The sequence below is a fragment of the Sarcophilus harrisii genome, chromosome 5, assembly GCF_902635505.1.
Source record: "Sarcophilus harrisii chromosome 5, mSarHar1.11, whole genome shotgun sequence".
Classification (NCBI taxonomy): domain Eukaryota; kingdom Metazoa; phylum Chordata; class Mammalia; order Dasyuromorphia; family Dasyuridae; genus Sarcophilus; species Sarcophilus harrisii.
Genome location: NC_045430.1, coordinates 1,383,381 through 1,407,555, shown reverse-complemented (window position 1 = coordinate 1,407,555; position 24,175 = coordinate 1,383,381). Strand labels below are relative to the sequence as shown.

The following is a 24,175-nucleotide window of genomic DNA, read 5'->3' as shown; positions in this document are numbered from 1 at the left end:
TTTCCTCAAGCAAAGGTCAATGGTGAGGGGGACAGTGTCCTCTGGCCATGGTCAGTGGCGAGGGGGACAGCCATAATCCCACTTCCAGACAGTCTGCAGGAGACCAGCACAATGGCTGCTGAGTGTGGTCTCTGGGAGTCACCTTCCCTCTCTGACAGCCTCACACGACCCCCTAAAGTGAGGCCGCCCAGTCAAGCCCAGGAGCACAATGCCCTCCACAGGCCTGGCCCCTCGCAGCCAGCCCAGGCAGACCCTCCTCCTCAGGGCATCCTCCTTCCTGAAGCCCTACATATAGGGTTGGGGCCTCTTCCCCAGCTGGCCTTCTGTGTCCAAAGGCCCCTCCCTGTCAGTTCTTCCCCCGTCCCTGACTCTCCTGGGGGATGGAGGCTCGGGGTCTCCCCCCAGACTCCCTGCGAGGGTGCCCAGTTTCCCCCTTGCCCGTTTACTGCTTGTTCACAGGAGACGGCCCTTCCTGCCTGTGCTTGGGCCCAGCTTCTTTTCAGACCAGGCTTGGCCGGCTCCAGGGCTCCCCACCCCCACCAAGGCCCAGAGCCTCCCTTAAACAAAGGGCACCCTCCTCTCTGATCTCAAAGCAGAGCCTCTTGGGCAGGGCCTGGGGGCTGAGGGCTGACCCCTACCCCTCGGCCAGTCCCGAGACGGCACCAGTAACCCCCTCACACTTTGAACATAAGCTTGGGATCTCCGGGCTGGAAAGTTCACAGAGCGAGGGGAGGCCCAACTCTCCCTGACTCACACGTTTCTCTTACAATTTGCCCCCCTAAAGAGCCCAAGATCCTGAAGAAGTCCAAGAAATCATTTGTCCCAGCCCCCATTTTATAGAGCAGGAAACTGAGGCAAAGCAGCTTCAGTGTCTGCCGCGTCCACACGCCTTTTGTGAGCTCTGGATGGCTTTCCGGGGAGCGTCGCTGCTACCGGGCTGGCTCTCTGACCGGAGACTGAGGTCTTTGTAGAAATGATGCTGTGGTAGTGCAGGTAGTGAGCAGGGAGGAATGGTGTTCTTTATTAAAGGGGCCTTCTAATTCTAAGGGGGGCCCGGGAAGACAGGGGGCTGAGAGGGGTTTCCCTCCCGGAAAAACGGGGGGAGAGGGGGCCCAGGACAGAGCCCCAAGGCCTTTTATGAGGGGTTGCCCACCTGTTTAAGTCCCCAGAAACCCCCTGCCTAAACCCAGAAAACCCCCTTTAGCCCCCCAGCCCGCCCCCCTTTCGCCCCCAGCCCGCCCCCCAAGCCCCCTCCCCCCCACAAACCCCTTTTACCCCCAGTCCCCCACCCCCTGTTCCCCCCTCCATCCCACCCCCTTTCTCCCCCCCCCCAAACCTCCCCTTTTCCCCCTCCCACCCCACCCCCCCTTCCCCCCTCCCAGCCCCCCCCCTTCCCCCCCCTCCCACCAAACACCCCCTTCCCAACCCCCCTCCCCTCCCCCCCTTTTCTCCCCCCCCCAAAACCCACCTTTTCTAACCCCTCCCAACTCCAAACATCCCCTTTCCTCCCTCCCACTCCATCCCTTTCTAACTCCCTCCCAACTCCAAACATCCCTTTTAAACTCCCTCACTCCAAACATCCCCTTTCAACTCCCCCCACTCCCTTTTCCTCCCTCCCTTTTTTTGTTCTTTTATTTCAAATTGAAACGTTAAAACATCCCGATCATTTTCCCCGAAACAATTCTCCCAATCAGGAAACGAGTTAGCCCTCCTCTTAAGTCTTCCCCTTTCCCCATCAACGAACCCCCGCCCAACTCGCTCCGGGGCACCTGGACATCCCTTCTAGTCATGGCAGACGGGAGGCAGGAGGGGCCGGGGGCGGAAGGGAAAACTCGCCCAGAAACCACTCCCAAAGGGGGTCCCCATCCCCATGCCCACCAAAACAACATCACACACACACACACACACACACACACGGTGACACACACCTGCACACTACCCCCCCCAAAAACAACCCAGGGACACCCGGGGCTCCAGTAACACACACATCACACTTCTCCCCACCCTCCGGTATCGCCCAGCCCTCCTCCCCCAAACAACCCCCCCCCCGGGAAATTTTTGACAGGGAGAACGCCCCCCCCATCCGGTCCCCGTTCAGCTTTCCTGAGGAGCCTCTGCAGCTGTGGCAGGGCTCAGGCTGGAAAGGAGGCGCAGTGGTCAGGGGGCCTTGGCACGAGTGGCTGGGCCGGGCTGAGGCAGCCCCTCAGGGAAGGCAGTAGGTTGTATAGTTATCTTCTGACTGGGGCAAAATCACTACCCTGAAACCACACAACCTACTACCTCACCCCGGGCCCGGAGAATCCGAGCCCGTGGCCAGCTTCCTTCAGCCAGGCGGGCCCGGGCTTCCTGTACCGCCCCTGACCCCCAATGCCCACTGCCCTGGGCTTCCTGCGCCACCGCCCCCCCGACACCCACCCCCTGGCGGCCCCTCGCCCCCGGGCCTCAGCCCCAAGTGGGGAAAGGGAGCCGCCGGCCTTGCTGGCACTTTCTGCCTGTTCCTCAGGGAGAGGTCAGCCCCTGGGGCCGGGGAGGGGAGGCCAGTGCTGCTCCAGACATACCCAGCCCCTGTGTTCTGCCCAGGCCCTAACCTTCACTTGGAGCTTCGGCCTTGGGACAGCTCAGCCGCCCAGAGCTGGGGGCAGAGGGGCAGCCACCTCACGGCTGGGACAGCAAACGTGCCCCGTAAAGAGCCAAGGGCGGCATCTGGGAGAGATGCCCCCCGTCAACTCTGAGCGAGCCCTTTCCCTGTTGGGGCCTACAGAGGGACAGGGCTGGAGCAGAGGGTCTCGAAGGTCCCTGCCAGCCCAGACAGTCAGAGGCAAAGCCCCCGGTGGGGCCTCAGGCCGTCAGTGTCACCAACCTCGCTCCCGGCTGTCCTGGGGGCCCAGGCCGGGATGGGCCCCCTCCCCCACCCCTTGGCGTGGGGAGGGTCTCTCCAGGCGTGTCGGCCCGGGAAAGACAGTAGACGATGTTATCTAAACAGAGGGGACCCCAAACTATACAACCTACTACCTCACCCCAAAGGGCAGTCATTCTCCAACAGGGTGCCGGCCGTCCTGGGTGCTGGAGAGCCTGGAAGGAAAGAAGCTAGACAGCTGGTGAGCTGTGGGGAGCCTACGCTGCCCGCCTTCACCCCCAAGGGCCCCCAGAAGGTACATCTCATGCCGGGACTACCCCCAGTGTGGGGCAGAGCCCTGCTTAAATTCGCTCTCCCCCCCCAGGAGCCCTTTCCTGAGTCCCCCAAACACTGTCTCCTCCCCATCAGCATGTCTGTATCTTGTACCCAGAAAAATGCTTTGAGTTTCTCTCTATTTATGGTCTATTGCAGCAGAAGGAAGCCTCCCTCCAGCAGGAATGGGCACAGGTTCTGGCCCCCAGAGCCCTCCCAGCTCTCTGCTAACCGACTGACCGTTACCGTGAGCAGGGGAGGGTGTCCGGCGACAGCCTGAGGAGCAGGTACAGGAGCTCAGGAGAAGGAGAAGGTGAAGGCGGAGGGGGCACATGGCGTCTTCAAATACACGAAGGGCTGCTGTGTGCTCAGAGGGCCGGATGCTCCATGGGGCCCCTCACACAGAACGGGGGTCCATGCCGGACACTTCCCCGCCGGCGAGCTGTCCAGTCAGGCTGTCCGACGGGGCTGTCCAGTGGGGCTGACCGCCTGGGAGGCCGCTGCAAGGGAGGCTGGAGCTTCCTCTTGGTGGCAAGTCCTTTCGTGCAGGAGGGCCCAGAGCCGAAGTCCTTCACTTTCTGCCTGCTCCGACTGTCAGAAATAAGATGGCAAAGCGTGAGAAACTTTCCTACCCACATGGTGCCCGGTGCCTGGCCTAGGCCCTTAGGGAGGCCCTCGGGGAGGCCGGCTGTGGGAGGGAACTGAACAGTCAGTGATGGGGGAATCATCGGCAAGCCCGGCCCCTGCCTCTGGGAACCCCGTGGCCCATCCGGAGCAAGAGGCGTGGGCAGAGGTGGAAGCGGGGCGGGTAAATCACCAAGGATGCCCGCAGGACTGGTGAGCAGGGGAGGGGGCCCGGACCCGACCCCAGCCTGGCGAGGTTTGCCTGAAGGCCACTGAGCTTTCCGCCTGAACCCTGAGATTTCTCACATTTTGATAACAGGGGCCCTCGTTTTGGGCGGGCCACTAATTTGCCTGTGATCTTGGTGATGTCATCCCTCCCTGAGCCTCAGTTTCCCTATATATAAAAAGAGTACATTGGATTTGTGGGAAAATACTAGGTCTGGAATCAGAGCTCCTTGGTTCAAACCCCGATTCTGATGCTTAGTCCCTGACCTTCCTTTTGCCACCCTGGGACTCCTGTGCTACTGGGGAGTGTTCCTGACAATGGAGGGAAGGCTCCAGATTGAGGAATCATGGGAGGAGTCTCAGAGGGGGGGACACAGAGTGGGAGGGGTCTCAGAAGGGGGACAGCAGAGTGGGAGGGATCTCAGATGGGGGGACACAGAGCGGGAGGGGTCTTGGAAGGGGGGACAGTGGATCTGGGAGGGGTCTCAGAAGGTCCCCCCAGGGTCGGGGAGTGACCGAGGCCGAGGGCGTAGCTTGTGCTGCCGGGCAGAGCGAGGGGCCTCCGACATTTTGATTCTGACGGAGCCCCGTGCTCTCCTTTGGCTGACGACCAGAGAGCCGTTTTAAGTGGTAAACAGAGCGCCTCCCTCCATGTCCTCCTCGCCTTCTTCTCCCCCTTCTTTAAAGAAGCAACAAGCCCAGAAAGAACAAAAAATCTCCGCGGCCACAGTTGGCTTTGCCGTGGAACAGATGTCGGACATGAAAGAGCCGCGTCCCTCTCCCGATGACTTCTCTTCTCTGTAACAAAGGACTTAACTCTTTCTGGGCCGGAGAGGGGGCCGGGCCGCCCGGCACTGCGGGATTTCTGGGTGCTGGGGCCTGCCCTCGGTTCCGGGCCCAGGGGAGGGCCGCAGCCCCTGTAACTGATTCCGCTTGGTCCAGAGGGCGGGGGCCTGTCTCCTCCCCAGACAGTGGCTGGTCTAGCCCAGGCCAAGGGGATCTGTGACCATCTGCCTGAGCGGGTGGGGCTGGGAAGGGCCAGGGCAGCAGTGACCCTGACACCTCCACTGGGGTCCGGCCAGTTACCTGGGCCCAAGGGCAGCAGCCCAGGGCCCCAGTGGAACTACGCCCTCCCTGCTTTGGGTGCCGGGCTGGATGCCCCGGACGCAGCCGACACTCTTCCTCCCGAAGCCGGGCCGAGACAGGCCCCACCCACAGCCACCCGCTTTTCCCTCCTGGGGCTGCCGCACCCGCTGACCCCTATGGAGCCCGGACCCTCCAGGGGCTTCTTCAGGGGCCCCAGAATCTCCTTGGTCCCAGGGAGTAAAGGCTGTGCTTGCAGTGGGGGTGCCCAGCCACAGCTCTGGGGACCTCTGGGTCCTCCAGGGTACACAGGCTGGCGGGCAGGGGCCCTCAGTGTAGGTGGGTCTACCTCCTGGAGACAAGGCGCCGGTGCAATGGCAGCTGTCCGAGGGCATCTGGGGGACCCCCGAGTGTCTGAAAGGGGCAGCCTCATTTCTGGGGCCACAGGGTCAAAGGCACTTCGGACACTGCCGACCCCAGGAGTCCTGGCTCGTCTGGGCTGAGTCGGCGGGCCTGGAGCCTTGGGGAGCGATGGGGGCTTTGGGCCCGGCCGGCTCCTGCCAGCAGGTGGCTGTGCCTCCGGGCGCCCCGTCCCCCCCTCCTGGGGGGGGCCAACGCATAACTCTGGGACCCAGCCCATGGCTCCTTACTGGGGGGCGAGACTCCCAGAGTCAGGCTTACTACAGATGTGCGGGAAGGTGGGAGCAGTGCCATGTGGCACCTCAGAGGGCAGGAAAGGGGCACCAAGGAGAGCAAGCCCGTGTGTGCTGGGAGACTGTGGCGGCTGGGGGGGGATGGGGCCCACTGGGCACCAAGCCTGGCACGGGGAAGGGCCAAAAACTCTCCCCAGCCTGGAGGCCCCGCCCCTGGGGGCACTGGGAAGGCGACCCGCGAGGGCAAGTCTCTTATTCACAGAGGAGGAGACCAAGCGCAGCCAGGGAAACGTCCGCACGGGCAGCGGCTGGCACGGCAGGGCAAGGTGGGCCGGGCAAGGGGAACCAGCGCCGGGCCCATGCGGCCAGAGCTGGCCCCAGGCTGCGCCCAGCAGGAGGGCGGGCGCCTGAGCGCAGAGTCCACCAAGTGTCACAAGCACCAAGCCCAGACCTCTCCTGGGAGCCCCATGGGACAGAGGCCAGGGGACAGCAGCAGGAGCTGGGGCAGCTTCCCCGTTCCACAGACGAGAAGACCGAGACCTCCGAGGCAAAAGGTTTCAGAGCAGGATTCAAATCCAGGTCCTCTGAGTCCCCTTTCCACTGTACCAGAGGTGCTAGTGAGGTTCAAGCTCCCAGACACAGAACAGCCAGTGCGGGAGGGTCTTAGACCAGGGGATGTCAGAGCCGGGGGTGTGTGTGTGTATGTGACATTTTTGCCCAATCTTTTCATTTTAAATAGAAGGGAAAATGAGCCTTAGGTGAAGTTGGTTATCAAGCTTTCTTCTCCTCTTTTTTCCTTCCTTCTTTTCTTAATTTCTTTCTCCTCCTCCTCCTCTTCCCCTTTCCCTCTCCTCTCTTTTTGTCTCTGTATCTGTTTCTGTCTCCTTTCCTCTCTGTCTCCCTCTCCCTTTCTCTGTGTCTCTGTCCCTCTTTTTGTCTCTGCCTCTTTCTGCCCCCGAGTCTGTTTCCATCTCTCTAACTCTCTGTCTCTGTTTCCATCTCTGTCTCTCTCTGTGTCTCTGTGTCTGTCTCTGTCTCTGTTTCCATCCCTTTGCCTTTGCCTTTGTCTCTGTGTCTATTTCTCTCTGCTTTGTTTCTGTCTCTGTGTCTGTGTCTGTCTCTTTCTATCCCTCTGTCCCTCTCTGTCTCTGTCCCTCTCTGCATGTCATTGTTTCTTTTTCTCTGTCTGCCTCTGTCTCTGTACATCATTGTCTCTGTTTCCCTGTCTCTGTACATCACTGTCTCTTTCTCTGTTCCTCTCCCTTTGGGTAGGGCGCGTGGGCCGCACTGCTTGTGGGACAGCTCTGACATGAGCCCCTTGGATGGGCCTTTGTCTCCCTGGGGTCGGGGTCCCGAGGCCCCCAGACCATACTGAGCCCGCCACAGAGGCCGGCCTCCCTCAGACATGGGCACTGGTGTGTGGCCAGCGCCCGACGTCCTGGTTACCCAACGTTAGCGCCCGCAGCCCCCCAGAGCTCGGGGCATCGGGGCTGCCTCTCCCGGAAGGGCAGCGGGGGCAGAGCTGGCTTTTCCCAGAATGCTGCGCTGTTTCTCTGAGGGCCTGCGCCCGGCCCTGCGTCTCGGGACTGGGAGATGCCAGCGCAGGCTGTTTCGGGTCAGACTCCAGCTCGTCTGAGGTCATTTTTTCCTGAGGAACCAGACAGCCCCCCCTCCCTCCCCCACTATGCCGGCAAATGCGTGCCCGTCTGTTTTTCAGCAGGGCTTCTCTCAAAGTTCCTTTGTCACCCACTCGGCCTCCCCTGCCCCCAAGTCCCGCCGGCTCGCGGGCTCCATTGCAGGGTCCGCGCTCCCAGCACTGGAAGGAGCCTTGGAGCTACGTGATACGGACCGGTGCATTTAGTAGAGGGGTAAACTGAGTCTGAGAGGAAGAAGCGGAGAGGGGATATGAACCCGGATCTTGGGACACTTTCCAGAGGATAGCAGTGGAGGATTGGACAGTGAGAGAAAACTGTGTCCCCCCCAAGGGGCAGCCTTGGAATTAGCCCCTGGCGTCTGCCGCACCCCGGGCCACTCACCTCCTCTCTGGGGGCCCAGGCGGCCGCGCCAGCGCTGCTCCCAACCCCGCCTCCTCCCGCATCCGCCGACGCTCGCCTCTCCGACTTGGGCCTCTCTTGCTTGGAAACCTGTCATGGCTCCCCTTCCCTATGGATGAAAATCCAGAGTCCGTCACTTTGCCAATGACCACCGGCTCGTCCCTGAGAGAGGGAGGTGGGAAGCGGGGCAGTGTGTGGTCAATGCTCCCAGGCCCATGGACGGCAGCACCGCGGCCCGGACCCCCTCACTTAGTGTGCGTTATGGAGGCAGCAGCCTCAGGGATCCCCACCCCCAGGGCCCCCGCTGCAGCCGAGGCTGGTGACTTCAGGGGTCCGGGCACCCTGGTCCCACCCACAGGCAGCTGAGGACCTTTGCTGCAGCCAAGGCCGGTGACCGCTTCTGGCTTGCCAGAGGAGGCCGGGGAGAGCCAGCCTCCATCCCGTGACCATGGACTCGCGGTCCCTTCAGCCGCTCCCGCCTGGCTCCCTTCTGGCTCCCCCCTGGCTCCCCCCAAGAAAGAGGCCCCAGGCAGGACCCTGGTCAAGGCTGGGGTCTCTCTCTGGATAAACCGGGAGTGCCCCTGGGAGGCAGAGCGCCAGCCGGGCTCGTTCTACCCAGTGACTACCCAGGCCAGCCAAACTGCATGTGAGGCTGGGGAGCAATAAGGACAAACGTCCCAAGAGGGGCCCCCAAGGCCTGGATGCAGACGCCCAGAGGGCCCTATCGCTGACCGGCTGCTAGGGGGCCCTCTGGAGCCTCAGCTTCTCCCCCACAGCCCTCAGGTAGCGGCCCTCGGGCTGCCGCCCCTCCAGGACATAGAGAGGCCATGTTCCATGGGCACAGGGACCTTCCAGTGGGGAACCCCCCTCCCCGACACAAGAAGGGCCCGGCAGGCTCAGGTTCCATGACCGGCCCCGAGTCCCTCGGCCTGCGTTTGTCTGTGCTGGAGCTCTAGCTCCAGGAGGCGGAAGGGGGAGAGGCAGAATGGAAGCCCAGCCCGGTGGGCTCGGGAACCGCTCCAGAGCCCTGGCTCTGCTCCCCTTGGCAACTGGCCACTCTCGGCCTGGGGGCACCTCCAGAAAAGTTCCCTGGCACTTCCTGGAACGCTCCTCCACCTTCCCTGCTCTAGACTCTCTGCAGCCCTGACGTTCCCTGTTCCCTTCCGGCCCTGACAGTCTCTGCTCTAAGATTCTCTGTCTCTCTCTGCTCCCCCAGCCCCCAGTCCTCTCCCTTCAGGTAGGGCCCGTGGGCCAAGCTGCTTGTGGGACAGCTCTGACATGAGCCCCTTGGATGAACCTTTGTCTCTCTGGGGTCGGGGTCCCCAGCTCAGGATGGGAGGGGCCTCGGAACAGGGAAGGTCAGGAGGGAGGGAGGGAGTGGGGGGCTCAGAACTGAACACAGAACTGAGAATCTTCTCTGTACAAATGGGGAAACTGAGGAACAGAGCGACACCCCCACACACACCACCACCACCACCCACAGCTTGAAAGTGAAGAATACCAGCAGGATTCAAGGATTTTAAGGCTGTGCCCACCGGGCCCCAAGTATTCAAGAATGGCCCCCTTCCGCCCGCTGGGCAGGATGAAGCTGGCAAGGGGCACCTGACGCCCAGAGTATTCGCGGGCCAAAGCTGGCGCCGCCGCCCAGGCCGTCGAGGCCACCTCCCTGGACAGGCGGGCTGGGTCGGGACCCAGGCGGGCTCTGGGCATTGGGGGCCTAAGGGCCTTTGGAACCCTGAATCTTTGCCCCATTTCCCTCCCCCCGAACCCCGGGGCCCCTGGCCTTTTGGGGCCCGGGGCCTGGAAAGCTACCCAGAGAGGGTATGAATGGAGACAAGCAAAGGGAGTTTTAAAATAGGGCCTTGGGGGCCGGGGCTGGGGAGGAGGACAGGTGTGCTGGTTGTGGGCCCCATCAAACTTCTTTTCCCCCGAGGGGTATTGGGGGGCCAGCCCCTCCTCATGGTAACCTCCACTTTGGCTCGGGGCCACCGGCCCAACCCACCCCCTTGGGGCCCATAAACCATGTCTCTTCGCAACCTTTGGACAATATCTAAAAAAAAGGGGGAAGGGAAGGAGGCAAACCCCTCATTCCAAAAAATATAAAAATTAACAAATCCGAAGAGAAACCGGACCCCACCCCCTGGACCCCCCCCGCGGGTTTGAAACACAGCCCGCCTAAGCACCGGGCTCAGGCCCGGACCCCCATCCCACTCCACACTCCCCAGGGGCACCCTTTGGGAAGGGAGGCCCCTCCCACCCCCCCAAACCTCCCAACCCCCACAACACAAAACGGCCCCCAACCTTTCCCTATCCCCCTCCCCACCCCAGCCAAAAACTTAAAAAGTGCCTCTCACTCCAACCCCTCCCTCCCAAGGGTCCCAGCCCCCCTCTCTCACCCTCCCAGGGTGTTTCCTGGGCAAACCCCGGCCCCTCCCGGTTCCTCCTGGGCCGACAAGGGGGAAATCCCAAAAAACCCTCACCCTCCCTTTCGCCCCCCTGGGCCCTCCCCAGTATTCTAAAACTCATGGAAACCCGGGGACGGCAACCACCTTTCCTGGAAACCCCAACCCCCCAAAAATCCCCCCCCAAACCCTAAAACCATGGTTTTTCCCCCCTCAAGGAAAATAAACCCTTTTCCCTCACCCCCCCAAAAACGGAATGGTCCCCCCCGCTCCTGAACCTACAAATACCCCCACGCTCCACCCCCCTTTCCTCCCCTGTCCCGGGCGGACACCCCAAACCCCCTGGGGTCCCCCTTGGGAGAACCCCCAAAAACCCCCGGCGCCAACCCACTGCGCTTTGCCCCGCCCCTCCTGGGGAAACCCTCTTGCCCGATTTCCCTAAGGGACCCCCACTCCCCCTCCCCCGGGTCCCCTCCCAACCCCAGGGGCCCCCCTTTCCCGGGTCCAAACAAAGGGAAAACCCGAATCCCCCTCCCCGGCCCCACCCAAACCCCCCCCAAGAAAAGCCTCCTTTTCCCCAAACTTTCCGCTTTTTTATTTCTCCAAAATCAAAATGTTTACGGCCAAACTTCGCCCGGTCCACGGGGAACTCGCCCCGGGCAAAGGGCCCCCCGGCCCCCAACAAAACCCCCCACTTTTTTAAACCTCCCCCCCCTCCCCACCTCCAAACATCCCCCCCTTTTCAAAAAGGGGGAGGGAAAACCGGGACCCCCCCCTTTCCCCAAACAGCTCCCCCCACACAAAACCATCCCAAACTCCCAGGACTGGGTTACCCCTAAAAATCACCTCCCCCTTTTTTTCCCTCAAAACAAAAAATTCCCTAACAAGAATTTGGGGAAAACCCAGAAAAACCCCCCCTCCCCGGCGGGACATCCCCTCTCCCCTCCCCCACCCCAAACCCCCATCCCCCCGGGGCCCAAATGGGCCGGCCCCTTTTTACCCTCCCCCCCATCTTTTTTTTTTTTTCCCCCCAAACTTCTGGGCCCGGGAAAACCCAAAAACCCTTCCCAAAACCCCCATTTTTCAAACTCTGTTTGGGGAACCCTCCCCCTTGGGCTCCCCTTTGTTGGGCCCCAAATCCCCCCCAAAATCCATCCCCTCCCCCGCCCCAGGCGGAGGGCCCAGGGCAGAACCCCCGCCCGGGGGCTTCACAAACTCACAATTCCCCCACCCTCTTTCAAATGCAAAACAAAAATTTGGGGCCCTTTCAAACTGGGCGCCCCCCCCCAAGTCCCAAAACCCTACAAACAAACAAATTCACCCTCCCAACCCCCTCCTCTCTCCCACCTCTCAAAAAAAGGCCAGGCCCCGGGAAAACCAAAGGCCCCCCCGCCCCCAATTCCCTAGCCCCCAAGAAAGCCCCCCTTTCCCGGGTCCCCACCCACCAACCCCCCCCCCCCCTCCCTGGGTCCCTCCGGGGCAACCCCACCCCCCTTTTCCAACCCCTCCCTCCCTCCCCAAAATTAAAACCACAACGGAAAACCCTCCCAACCAGCAACACCCACCCCTTCTTGAAAACCCCCACAAAATTTTAACCCCTAGCGCCAACCCCCCCCAACTTCCATCCCGACTTTCCCCCCTAAACCAATCCCCAAACACCCCCCCTCCAACACCCGCCCCCCCTCAAACCCCCAAGGCAAAGCCAAAAACCCCCCCCTCAAAGGAACCTCCCCGGCTCCTCCATTTCAAACACGCCCACCCCCAAAACCCCCAGGCCATCTACCGCCCCCATTTCCTTCTCCCCTACAAAAGAAACACACCCCCCAAGAAAGGGGCCCCCCTTTAACCCCCCCCAAAAAGGGCTAGGCCAAGCCCTTTCCCACAGCCGCCTCCCCCCCCCCCCCACTCCCTAATCCCGTCACAAAACCCCTCCCGGGCCCGGGCCCTTCGCCAATAAAAAAAAACCTTCCCTCCCCTCCTCCCCCGCCCACTCCCTGTAACCCCCCACCACAAGAACCCCTAACCCCCCCCCCCCACAAAAGCCTCCCCCCGAACCCCAAGGGAAACTACCCCCCCCGGGCCCAAAGCTTCCCACCCCAACCCCCCCTTAAAAACAAAAAAAAAACCCCAAAGCCCACCCCTGGGCCCCCCTTCCCCCCAACCCCAACCCGCCCCCAAAAACCCTAAACTGTGTTTGGCCCAAAAAGGGCTCCCCCCAAAAGCGCCCTTTTCCCCCGCCAACAAAAAAGGGCCCCCAACCCCCCTCCAAATTCAACTTAATTCCTAAAAAATCCCTAAACCCCAACAAACATTTTCCCCTGCCCCTTCAAACCCCCCCACCCCCCCCATCCCCCCCCAAAGAAAAACCCCCCCCCACCTCCCCAACCCAAAATTTAACCCTCCCCCCCCCCCAAACACCCAAAACCCCAAGGAAATAAAGAAAAAAAAAAAAAAAAAACCCAAAAAAAAAAAAAAAAAAAAAAAAAAAAAAAATTCCCAAGAGAAAAAAAAAAAAACCCCAAAAAAAACAAAAACCCCCGGAAAAAACAAAAGGAAAAAGAAATTTTAAAAAAAAAAAAAAAAGAAAGAAAAAGAAAAAAAAAAAAAAGAAGAAAAAAAAAAATGAAAAAAAAAAAAAAAAAAGAAAAAAAAAAAAAAGAAAAGAAAAAAAAAAAAAAAAAAAAAAAAAAGAAAAGAAAAAAGAAAAAAAAAAGAAAAAAAAAGAAAGAAAAGAAAAAAGAAAAGAAAAAAAAAGAAAAAAAAAAAAAAAAAAAAAAAAAGAAAAAAAAAAAAAAGAAAAGAAAAACAAAAAAAAAAAACCAAGAAAAAAAAAAACCGGGGTTGACCGGGCAGCCTCTCTGACCCTCGAGAGACCGCCCCGGCCCTGGGCTGGCAGGCCACAAGGGGGCCCAATGGGATGTGAGACTGTTGTGACCAGGGCCCGGTGTCTGACACACAGCAGGGGATTAATAAATGCCTACTGACCCACTCAGTGGGAGTTTGCAGGCCTTGCTCCCGGGCTGTGGGGTTCTCGCCCGTGGACATCTTTTTTTTTTTTTTGAAAGCCCGTGCAGACCTTCCTGGTCCCCCGCTCCCTTCAGCCCATCTGTCTGGCAGGCAGCCGCGAGCTAGGGCCCGAAGGCCATTCCCCGTCGCCTCGGGCCCCCCCACTCCGGAGCATCCCAAGTTGTCTCAGAGACGAGCATGAGCCCTAAGATCATCCATCAATGTTAAGAACCTATTGGCTGGCTTGGCAGTCACTGATCTGAGCCTGAATCTGGGATCTTGTCACCTGTAGGACCTGTATCACTTCCCCTGCCTCAGTTTACTCCTCTGTAAAATAAAAGGGTCGGGCTAGTTGGTCTTAAAGGTTCCCCCCACATCTAGCTCTGGGCTGCAGCTGGACGCTCTGTGGCTTCCAGATTCCCTGCCTTTGCTTAGAACGTTCTCCAGCCCTGCATGTGCCTTCCCCCACTTAGCGGCTCCAGTGCCGCCTCCTCTGAGAAGCCCTCAGACTCCGTCTCTGCTCCTCCCCTCCCGTCCCTGGGACTCAGTTTCCCCTGTGAAATCTTGGGAAAGGCGGCCCGAGGGGCACAACCCTGGTATTCCTCCGGGCCCAGCCCCTCCCCTGCCATTGGCCCTTCAGGCGGCTGGGTCCTTCCCGCTGTCTTCAATAAGCAGGCGCCAAAGGCCCGAGGCTGGGGGGATGGGACGCCGTGGCCCCGGTCCCGCTCGCTGGCGACCCGGCCCGTGGGCCCTTCTTGCCAGTGGGTACTACTTCTTTAGCGCCCCTCCCCCAGCCTGAGTTCTAAGGGGGCCCCGTGGCCCCTGTGATTGCCCGATTGGCCGCCACGGTCTAAACCCCGGGACAGAGGGTCTTCTAATCGTGGCCCCGGCCCAAGCTCGCATTTCTAAGCCTTTGCCCTTGCCTGGGCATCCCGGCTACAGCCACCTGCTGAGATGGGGGGTGAAGAGACACGGATTTCGACCAAATATTTTTTCAGCTGCTTGGGCCTTGACAGCCTTCAGGTGACCTACAAACACTCAGCTGCAGCGAGCGCAGCATTCTGGGAGGGACGTGCAGAAAAGGCCGTTTGCTGGGGGAGCTGTCAGAACAGCCACCTCCTCCAAGGTGTCGGCACCCCCAGAATGGAAGGCCTTGCTCTCCCTGGGAAACTGAGCTCAAAGGACATCCCTGTTCTAACCCCCTCCCAGTTCTGACAGCCCCTGTTCTAAGCTCCCTCCCAGCCCTGGCACCCCCTGTTCTAAGCCCCCTCCCAGCTCTGACATCCCCTGTTCTAAGCCTCCTCCCGGCCCTGACATCCCCTGTTCTAAGCCCCCTCCCGGCTCTGACCTCCCCTGTTCTAAGCTCCCTCCCAGCCCTGACACCCCCTGTTCTAGGCTCCCTCCCAGCTCTGACCTCCCCTGTTCTAAGGCTAACACTCTCAATCTGATGGGAGCTCAGGCAATGTCTTGCTCCCTTTTAGAGTCTCCATCTCTGTTTGGATGTTTTCCCAAGTGCTGCACAAACCTTCTGAGTCTCAGTTTACCCGTCTGTAAGAAGGGTGTCTTGCTGCTTACAGGGGCCCAGCTCAGAATGGAGAGCCTGAGGCAGCACCCGATAATGCTGTTACCCAGATGACAAGTATTATAGTGGATCCCAGCTGCCTTATTTCCCCTCCTGTGAAGGGGAGCCACTGAACTCCAGCCACCCGAAGGGAAGGTGAGAACCTGGGCCAGTGACAGGGGCAGCGGGAGCTTCTGGGGCCTGCAGAGCCTCATTTACTCCTCTGGGCAATCCTGAGACTCAGGGATCCCTGGGGGCGTCTCCTCATTTTGTGGAGGAAGAAACTGAGACTCAGAGAGAGTAAGCTGAGGGGAGGAGCATTTCCTTAGGACAGAGCTGGAGGGCCCTGGGAACATGGGATGTCAGGGCTGGGAGAGAGGTTAGAACCGGTAAGATGAGAATGTTTCAGACCCAAGGAGGGAACTAGCTTGCAGACCCCCGGGCTGATCCATCCCACTCCCAATATCACGCATGTACCGTGTATTATAGACAGAGCCCCTGCAAGGTATGTGACAAACACAGCTCGCATTCACATAGAAATCTGCTCACCGCACACGCAGCCTACCTGGCCCCTGCAGCTTCCGTCCTCCCGCCGCCGCCTCCATCCTCCCGCCGCCGCCTCCATCCTCCCGCCGCCGCCTCCTTCTGGCACAGTCTTCCTTTCTCGGTCCTTTCCCCTGCAGAGACAAGGGCAAACCCCAGAGGCCGCATAAGTGGCAGGTCTTGTGGCCGTGATAATCCCAGCCTGGTTCTGGCAAGGCTCATAGCTCACCCACGAACCTGCCGCCCGACGGCCGGAAGCCTTTTTGGGGAATGATAAAACACATTTTTCCCCTTTAAAAAGCAAAACAAAAAATAAAAGAAGGGCCCCACCCTCAGCGACAGAGGAATGAAACCCCCCATGGCCGCTCTGGGGGACCAGAGTCCCGAGGCCCTGGAGCATCTGATTTAAGACTTTGCAGTCTCAGGGTCTCTGAGGTGTTGGGGAAGCTTCCCCTGGCTCAGCACTCGGAGCCCTGCATTCGAGCCCCCCCTCAGGAGCTCGAGTCTGTCTCTGTCAGTCTCTGTTCCTCTGCCTCTCTGTGCCTCTCATTTCCTCTGCACGATTTCACCCGTTTGTAAAGGATTTTGTTGGGAGAGGGAGAAGGGACGGGGAAGATTTGGGGCTGGAATGAGATGCACGCAGCCACGGGATGCAGATCCAGCGATTCCCCACCCTGGCTCAGCCACAGCCATTCTCTGGCTCCTGGAGCCCCACAGACCTTTCCAGAAATGGCCACGGGGCACACAGGGCCAAGGCCACAGAGGCGCGTCTGGGCTTCGCCCCTGGGTGTCCCCTCTGACCCTCCGCGATGCCCTGTCTTGGCCCGACCGGGGGTTCCTCCAGGGGCAGGGGCCTTGGTCCTGCCTCTCAGGGCCCAGAGGAGCGAGGGACTCCCAGCATGCCCTTGGCAGAAGGGCTGCACCCTCGGACCTCCTGGGCTAGTGGCTACAGAGCCGGAAGAGGGATTCCTGTTGGTTGGTTGTATCCCACCACCCCCCATGACTCCATCTGGGACCTTCTAGGCAGAGACAGCACCGGGGTTGGCCGTTTCCTTCTCCAACTCATTTTACAGAGGAGGGAACTGAGACAGGCAGTAGTAAGTGAGCAGCCTGGTCACCCAGCATTAGAGCCCGGGAGCTCCTGACCCCAGGGCCGGGCTCCAGCCCCCGTGCCACTCGCTGCCCGGAAAGAGGGGTCAGGGACCTTTAAGTCCGACTCCCTCCTCCCACAGAGGAGTCCCGTGAGATGAGGAGACCCATCAGACCCTCGGAGGTGATGTTGGGGAGCAGGGTTTGAACGCAGAACTTGCCACCTGTAAGTACCTGCAGGACGGGGACGGCGTTGAAGCCCTAGTCTGCCTTTCCAGAACACACAGCAGGCACAGAATCATTGCTCGGCCTCTCTCTCACCCCTGATGCAGAAGGCTGAGATTCTGTGGGGACCCAACTTGCCTCCGTGGCCTTAGACAAGTCTTTTCTCTGTGGCAGAGGAGCCAAAAACCAAAGCCGAGGCCCCTTTTGTGCCCACTCAGGGGGAGTTTGGGCTCTTCCGGCCCATCAGTGCCCCGCTGCCCCCTCCCAGGCACCTTCCACCTCAGCTCCCACCGCCGGGCCAAGCCAATCTGCCTTCACAATGGGGTGGGGGGCCCTGAGATCAGCCCACCTGTGGTGAAGAGGTGAGATGGTGGCTCCAAGCCCCAGGAAGGGGGCAAGAGCCCGATTCACTCCCTCCGGCCCTCCTGTGAGTGGGGAGTATTTCCACTTCCCTGAAGGGCCTAGTGCCCCCCGAATTATAAACCAAGGGGGAGGGGGTAACGGAGAGGAAGCAAATCAGAAGTGGGGAGAGCACACAGCCAGATATGTGAGCACCCCAAAGAAGCAGATTTGATGTTCTCAGGTCCCCCGTTCCGACACCCCCTGTTCTCAGGCCCCCCAGCTCTGCCACCCCCTGTTCTCAGGCCCCCCGTTCCAAAAGCCCCTGTTTTCAGGCCCAGCCCTGACATCCCTTGTTCTAAGCTCCCTCCCAGTTCTGACATCCTGTGACTCTATGTGGCTGCTAGGCTTGAAGATGTTTCAGTTCACTCACATTCAGTCAAAAAAAAAAGATTTCAAGAAAAGAGACAAGCCCCTAATGGGGCCCTGCCCACATCCTCCCAGCTCCCCTTCCTCATAACTAGGTGAGCCTGTCCCCGGCCCAGTCAGAACCCCTGGCCCCGGCCCAGCCAGAAACCCCGGCCCCAGGCGCAGAATCAGCCGGCTGCTGTCCCCACTCCCATAATGCTCCCTTCCCGCCTCATTACCAAACCCAGTATCGGACCTGGCTCTCCCCGCCTCGCCCCTCACCTCCACGTCGCCAGGGTGAACAGATACATAATTCAATTACTCTAGAACATCATCGGAAATAGAAAACAGAGCTGAGCTGGACAACATGAGCACAGCTTGATGGGGGCTGCCAGACAGCATGGGGGGGGGGGCAGCCCTGAGGCTCCCAGGAGTTGAGGAGGAAACCGTATCCGGGCCTCCATGGGCCAGACGGGCCGCTCGGCCCGGCCTTTCTCCTGTGGGAACATCCCCACACCGTGTGGGGCCGGCGGCCTCTCCCTCCCCACCTCCACCCCGGGCAGGGGGGCTGACAGAGGCCCAGCTGCAGGGCTTGGGCTCGCCCCTTCACCCCTCTGGGACTCAGTTTCCTTCTCTGAAAATGAGACCGGACCTGGCTGGGACAGCTCGTCTGGCCTTGGAAGCCGAGGCCCTTTGGGATCACCGGGCCGGGCCCGGTGGGGGAAGGGACTTGCCCCAGCCCCACAGTGAGCACTGAGGAAGGATCACAGCTGAGGGAGGATCACATCCCTCCCTCCGATTCCCTCCAGGGGGGCCTGCCCCACCCAGGCCGCCTGTTTGAAAAAATCATTTGGCGAGCTTTTCCCCACGCCCATCGAGGTTTTTGGCGAATTGGGTGGAAAAGGGGAGACCGGCAGGGCCGGGAGAGGAGGGGGAGGTGGTTCTCCAAATTCCGTCCTGGGGGGAAGTCCCACAGTCCCGGTCCCCGGGTGTGGGGGAAGATGGGAGAGGGGGGGCTACCAGGTTTTCTTTAGGGGCTTAAGGGAGGGGGGATTTTGTGAACCTCACCCACATAAAGGACCCAAGGTTCTGAGACCGGTATTTTTGAAGGTGGGGGGGGAAAAAGGGAAGTTTTCTGGCAGCCTCAATAAAGGACTTGTACAGAAGCCCCAAAGCCCCAGGGAGGTGGCCTGAACCAGGATTTTAAAAGTAATTAGGAAGTGATTGTCCCAAAGAGGGGGAAGAGGGGTTGGGGGGTCGGGGTAGGGAAGGGGAGCTAAATTGGGCTTAGAACCAGGGCCCAGAGTCCTCCCCTGGGTTTTGAGGCTAGGGTGCCAAGGAATTGGACAGGTTGGTCAATTTGGGCCTTTTTGAGGTTTTGACTTTTCGTTCCAGATCACCCGCATGTTTTAAAGTTTTTCCTTTGCGTTGGTTTTTGGAATTTTAAAATCCGGTAATGGTTTTTCCAAACTGAGAGTTATGGAAAAGGTGAATTTACTAGATAAAAACCGGGAAATTTGGAAAAAACCCACGGTTTGGAGTTTGGATTGAGGGTGGTTTAATAAAACAAATTATGAAAGGAAGGGGGCAATTTATGTTCATGAAATTTCCCTTTGGTTGAGTCCAGGGGAGAGAGAGAAGGGAAGGAAGACAGAAGACAGACAGAGAAAATAGGAAAGAAGGAGAGAGAGAGAGAGCAACAGGAAAAGGCAAAAGAGAAAAGAAGGAAGAGAGGGAGGGAGAACAGAGAGAGAAAAGAGAGAGGGAGGGGAGACAAGAGAGACAGAGAGAGAGGGAGGGGAGACAAAGAGAAGAGAGACAGAGAGAAGAGAGAGAGAGAGAGAGAGAGAGAGAGAGAGAAAATAAGGAGAAAAGAAGGGGAGAGAGAGAGTCACACAGAGACAAAGGCAAAGAGAAACAGAAAGAGAAGGAAGAGAGGGAGGGAGACACAGAGAGAGAGAGAGAGGGAGGGAGACAGAGAGAGAGACAGAGAGGGAGAGGGAGGGAGACAGAGAGAGAGAGAGAGAGAGAGAGAGAGAGAAACATAAGGAGAAAGAAAGAGGAGAGGTCACACAGAGACAAAGGAAAACAGAAAGAGAAGGGGAAGAGGGGGGACAGAGAGAGAGGGGAGGGAGACAGAGAGAGAGAGAGAGAGAGAGAGAGAGAGAGAGAGAGAGAGAGAGAGAGAGAGAGAGAAACATAAGGAGAAAGAGAAAGAGGCAGAGAGAGTCACACAGAGACAAAGGCAAAGAAAAACAGAAAGAGAAGGAAGAGAGGGAGGGAGACAGAGAGAGAGAGGGAGGGAGACAGAGAGAGAGAAAGAGAGAGAGAGAGAGAGAGAGAGAGAGAGAGAGAAGGGAGTCCTGGAAACAAAGTGACTGGCCCTCCATTGAGGAATGGCTGGGTCAGTTTTGGGGCATGAATGGACTGGTGAACAACAGACAAGAGAATGGGAAGAGATGGCCTAACGGATGGAGAGCGAAGCTGGCAGAACCAGAGAAAAGCATTATATACAACAACTGCAACAAAACTGTTGGGGGGAGTGAGCAAAAAAAGAGAAAAGAAATGGAACTGCTGATTCCGCGAGCAAGCCTGGCCCCCCCTCCGCCAAACCCCATTTCCAGGAAAGAATAAAGCCTGGAAACGGCCCAGAAAAAGGGCTCCAGTCCTCCAGCGAGCTCTCTGGGGCTCTGCCCTCTCAGCCAAGAGGAGGCCATCAGCCCCTTTTAAATTTCATTCAGATGGGCGAGGGCCGGGCATCAGGCTGTGACCCGGGGACTCCCCTGCTCCGGATCTCTTCCTCAGACGCCTCCAGCATTCACTCGGGGGGACCTCAATGGGGAGGAGCCACGGAAAGACTTCCCAGTGTCCGAGCTTTCCCATGGCGGCCATGGCAGCCAGCCCCCGGCCTTGAGGGTCCCCAAGCAGAGGTTTGAGGGTTCCCTGCAGTCGAGGGGACCCCTGCACAGTCGGCCGGAAATGGCACCCATTGCTTTGGAAGCCCCTTCGGCCTCTTGGATCCCCAGATTCTCCAGGATTTCTCTGACCTCATAGCATGGACTCAGAGGAGCAGAAACAGTCATTCTTGACTCTCTGAGCCCTAACTAGCAATTCTGGGTTACCAGGGCAAGCAGCAAGAACAGCCCTGATGTGAGCAGCATAGGTTGCTCCCTTAAATCAACTTCTTAAAATGAAAGTAACAAAAAATAAGAGAAATCACTTGAGCCCAAAGGGGAATAAGTTACAATCACAGCGGTTTCAGCGACACTGAGGCAGGACACTTACCTTCTCCTTGCACCCTCTGAATTCTGGTGCCCTGGGACAGGGTCCTGTATGCCCTAGCCCAGTTACATCCAAGACCTCGACCCATCACTTCTTATTCAAAAAAGCTTCAGAGGCTCCCTTGGTTGTGGAACAAGGCCCCCCCCCCGGTAGGACGGATGCCCAGGTCACGTACGTGGGGACCCCCTCACCGCCCCCGACCTTCACATAGTCATTGTGGGCCACAGGCTCAGACGCCGGCCCTCTCACCCATCCCCCCGGCAGGTCCCACTGAAAGTCCCGTCACCCGAGGCTCCATCTTCCTGTAAGTTTCCTAAACTGTGGCTCTCGGCCCCATCTTGGGCTGAATGGAGGGCTGTGGAATGAGGGTTGTCAGTAAACGTGTGACCCGTTTCCTGTCTTATATCTCTCTATCCTCGGTTCCCTTAGGATTTTCTCAGGCCCAAAGGGGTCGCAAGTGGGGAGAGTTTGGGAAGTTCTGCTCCAAGGCCGGCCACGGCCTCGATTCTGGGCAAAAAAAATTGGGGAGAGGAATCTGGTCCCGCCTCCGTTTTGTTGTTTTGTTTTGCTGCCCGAGGCCCCAGAGGGATGGAAAACAGATTGCAGAGAAGGGGTGGCCCGCGCTCCAGCCAGCCAGATGCGGAGAAACACCAGACCAGATGTGCTCCCTCTCTCAGGTCCAATTGCCAGCCAGCCTTCCGATAAGGGAGGCACGGGGCCGGCTGCCGGGGACCCTCAGGGGCGGCGCTGCCGCAGTAGCACGGCCCAGCCCCATGGGCCCAGTGGGACCCCCGGCAATACCAGCCGCAGGGCTCAGGCCCGGAACGGGGGGGAGGCCCGATTTCTCGGCCGGGCTCTGGCTCAGAAAACAGGAGCGGCGAGGGTCCCTGTGCTGAGTGAGCATGGCCGTCTGGGCCAGCCGAACTCCCTCGAAGGTCCATGTGGCACAAGGGCACCGCTTCTCAGCCCTGCGGCTCACCCCCGATGTAACGCCCACCGGCCGTCATCCTGGGCATCCCCAGAGTCTCTACAGGGCCCCCTGGAGAACAGTCTGGTCTGGCCCACACGGAGCTTTCTACCCACGGGAAGCAAGAGGATGAGTGGCCAAGTCCCCCTGAGGAAGTGGGAGAGGAAGACAGCAGAGCAGGGGACGCGGGAGGGACCCGAGCCCATTTCTGGGGACAACATTTCCTTCTCAGCCATCCTGCCTCTTTTTAAAGGCCTTCTGACCCCTGAAAGTAAGGGGAGGAGCCCCGATTGGACCAGGGAGGACTCCCAACCCTCCATTACCCTGGCAGGAATGAGCCGATTCCGGGAGGAGGGGTTCCCCAAGGCCGCTGTCAGCTCGGAGGGGTCAGCCCAGAGTTGGACACTGCCCGAATTGCCTGCCGGCGCCTGGGGACCCCAAAGCTCATCCTGCACTCCCCCTCCCAAAGATGCGGCTTCTTGGGCCACAAACCTCTTGGGGTGGACGTCTCTGGAAATGTGCTCAGAGAGCACTTCCCCAGCCCCCACTTTCAGCGCCAAGCCCCCGGCTCCTGCCGGCTCCTTTAAGGAAAACAGCCCAGGCTCTCCTCCCAGGCGAGCGTTAGGGGCCGGACGCGGCCATTGCCCCTGCCCCCTTCCCCTGGGGAGCGCACCCTGATTCTGGCCGGCTCCCCATTAGCGGCGAGATGTCAGTGCCCGGGAGGGCTGTTGCGAGGTTCCAGTCAGAGAACTGATGGAAAGCACTTTGCAGAGGCTACGGCGCTGGCTTATGATTATTATTAATTATTCATGCAAGGCTTATTACCTCCACTTTAAAGCAGAGGAAACCAGGGCCAGAGGCCCTAATATCAGTGCAGCGGCCCCCACTGGGACGCCAAGGGTCAGAGGGACCCGGAGACCGTCCTGCGCCACCTTCTTACAGATGGGGAAACTGAGACCTCAGTGGGCTCGGGGTGCCTTCTGTTCCACCTGGCTGTCCCTGAGGACCCCTCAGGGAGCCAGGACGGGAGGCACTCACCCACCGGTTCTCCCCAGGGGGCTAAGCGTGGAGCCCCGGCGAAGCCGACCATGGGGGCCTGCTCTCGCCCACGCTGCCTCACTTGGGAGGCGTAATCCCCAAGATCAAGGAGCTGGGCCTTGTGTCAGCACGAACATTAATCACCTTAGAAACCAAAGCTCTTCTCACCCCTTGGGCCTCACTCCAACATTCAGCTCCCAAAGGCCTCCTTCTCAGATTCGGCCCCTGAGCCGATTAGCAGCATCTGTCAGGACTAACTGGGCCAGTCACAGAGAGGCCGGGGGTGCCCGGGAGGCTTTAGGGAGCCATTGCCTCATGGGGAGACTCAGCCTCTCCGTGGGTGACGATGGGATGTGGGGGGGGGCTGGCCCCCGGCTCCACCATTCTGTGTCTGAAGACCTTCCCAGCCCTGCCTCCCCTGTTCTAAGCTCCCTCCCAGCTCCACCATCCCCTGTTCTAAGCCCGGTCCCAGTTCTTACATCCCCTGTTCTAAGCCCCCTCCCAGCTCTTACATCCCCTATTCTAAGCCCCCTCCCAGCTCTGACATCCCCTGTTCTAAGCCCCCTCCCAGCTGACACCCCCTGTTCTAAGCTCCCTCCCAGCTCCAACATCCCCTGTTCTAAGCCCGGTCCCAGCTCTTACATCCCCTGTTCTAAGCTCCCTCCCAGCTCTGATGTCCCCTGTTCTCAGGCCCTTCCGAGCCCTGACATGTTATAACATTAACCTTCAGTTTGGAAGAACAACACTGCTGATATGATAATTAACAGAGTATTCTCTTCAGCAAGAAAAAAAAACCCATCATAGCCCATCTTATCATTTCCTCACCCAAACAATGGGGTACCAGGGAGTGCTGGTGGCCAAGGCCACGTCAGTGGAAGCTATGAGCTAGCCAGAAGGGGAGGAGAGCCAGGTCTGCCAAAGCCACCCAGTGACCGTGGCCAGTCCCTCCATCTCTCTGACTCCCCCCAACCGGCAACTATGAGAAATCAAGATGGCGCCGCCTCCTTCCCGGGCGGGCTTGCCGAGGACTCCCAAGGGACCTGAGGCCCTGAGCCCGGCTCCAACCCGGCTCCATGTGTCTTGTAGTGTACGCATCTGTGTAACAAGCCTCCCTATGGGGATTCTCCAGTCCCTCCAGGCCCAATTCTGCCCTGGGGACTCTCCTCAGCAGAGCTCCACTGTCCCTGGACCCCAATGGGGAGTCTGGAGCCAGCTCATCCCTTGCTACTCAATACATCCCTCTGAGGTTGGAGACCATCACCTGACCTGGATCACCTGAGCTCGTCCCTCGCCCTCTTTTCTTGCCCTGCCCTTTTTTCCCTGAGGAAATGCCCCGACATTCTCCAGGGCCTGAGCCCTCACTCCGCCCCCCTGTGCACATCAGGCCATATACTGGAAATCCTGAGTTTTGTTCTGTTTTACATGGGGTTCGGACAGAGGGAAGAAGGGAGCAAACGCCAGGTTCCATCCTTTCCAGGCAAGGACATGTGGGTAAAAGATGGTTCCC

The 24,175-nt window shown here is 59.2% G+C and overlaps 1 protein-coding gene across 4 annotated transcripts in view; it reads right to left on the bottom strand.

Moving 5' to 3' along the window:
• Positions 1–2,995: 2,995 nt before the first annotated feature.
• Positions 2,996–24,175, bottom strand: part of LOC116419360 (translation initiation factor IF-2-like) — a 78,083-nt gene continuing 56,903 nt past the window's right edge. For 2 of the 4 annotated variants that reach the window (XM_031938925.1, XM_031938926.1), the window contains exons 4-6: positions 15,343–15,454; positions 7,791–7,917; positions 2,996–3,760 (exon numbers count right to left, since the gene is read on the bottom strand). In XM_031938925.1, coding sequence (XP_031794785.1) covers positions 3,538–3,760; positions 7,791–7,917; positions 15,343–15,454 — 462 coding nt within the window. In that variant the 3' untranslated portion in view covers positions 2,996–3,537. The remainder of the gene's footprint in view (positions 3,761–7,790; positions 7,918–15,342; positions 15,455–24,175) is intronic. The other 2 variants (XR_004229647.1, XM_031938927.1) reach the window with 2 other exon arrangements.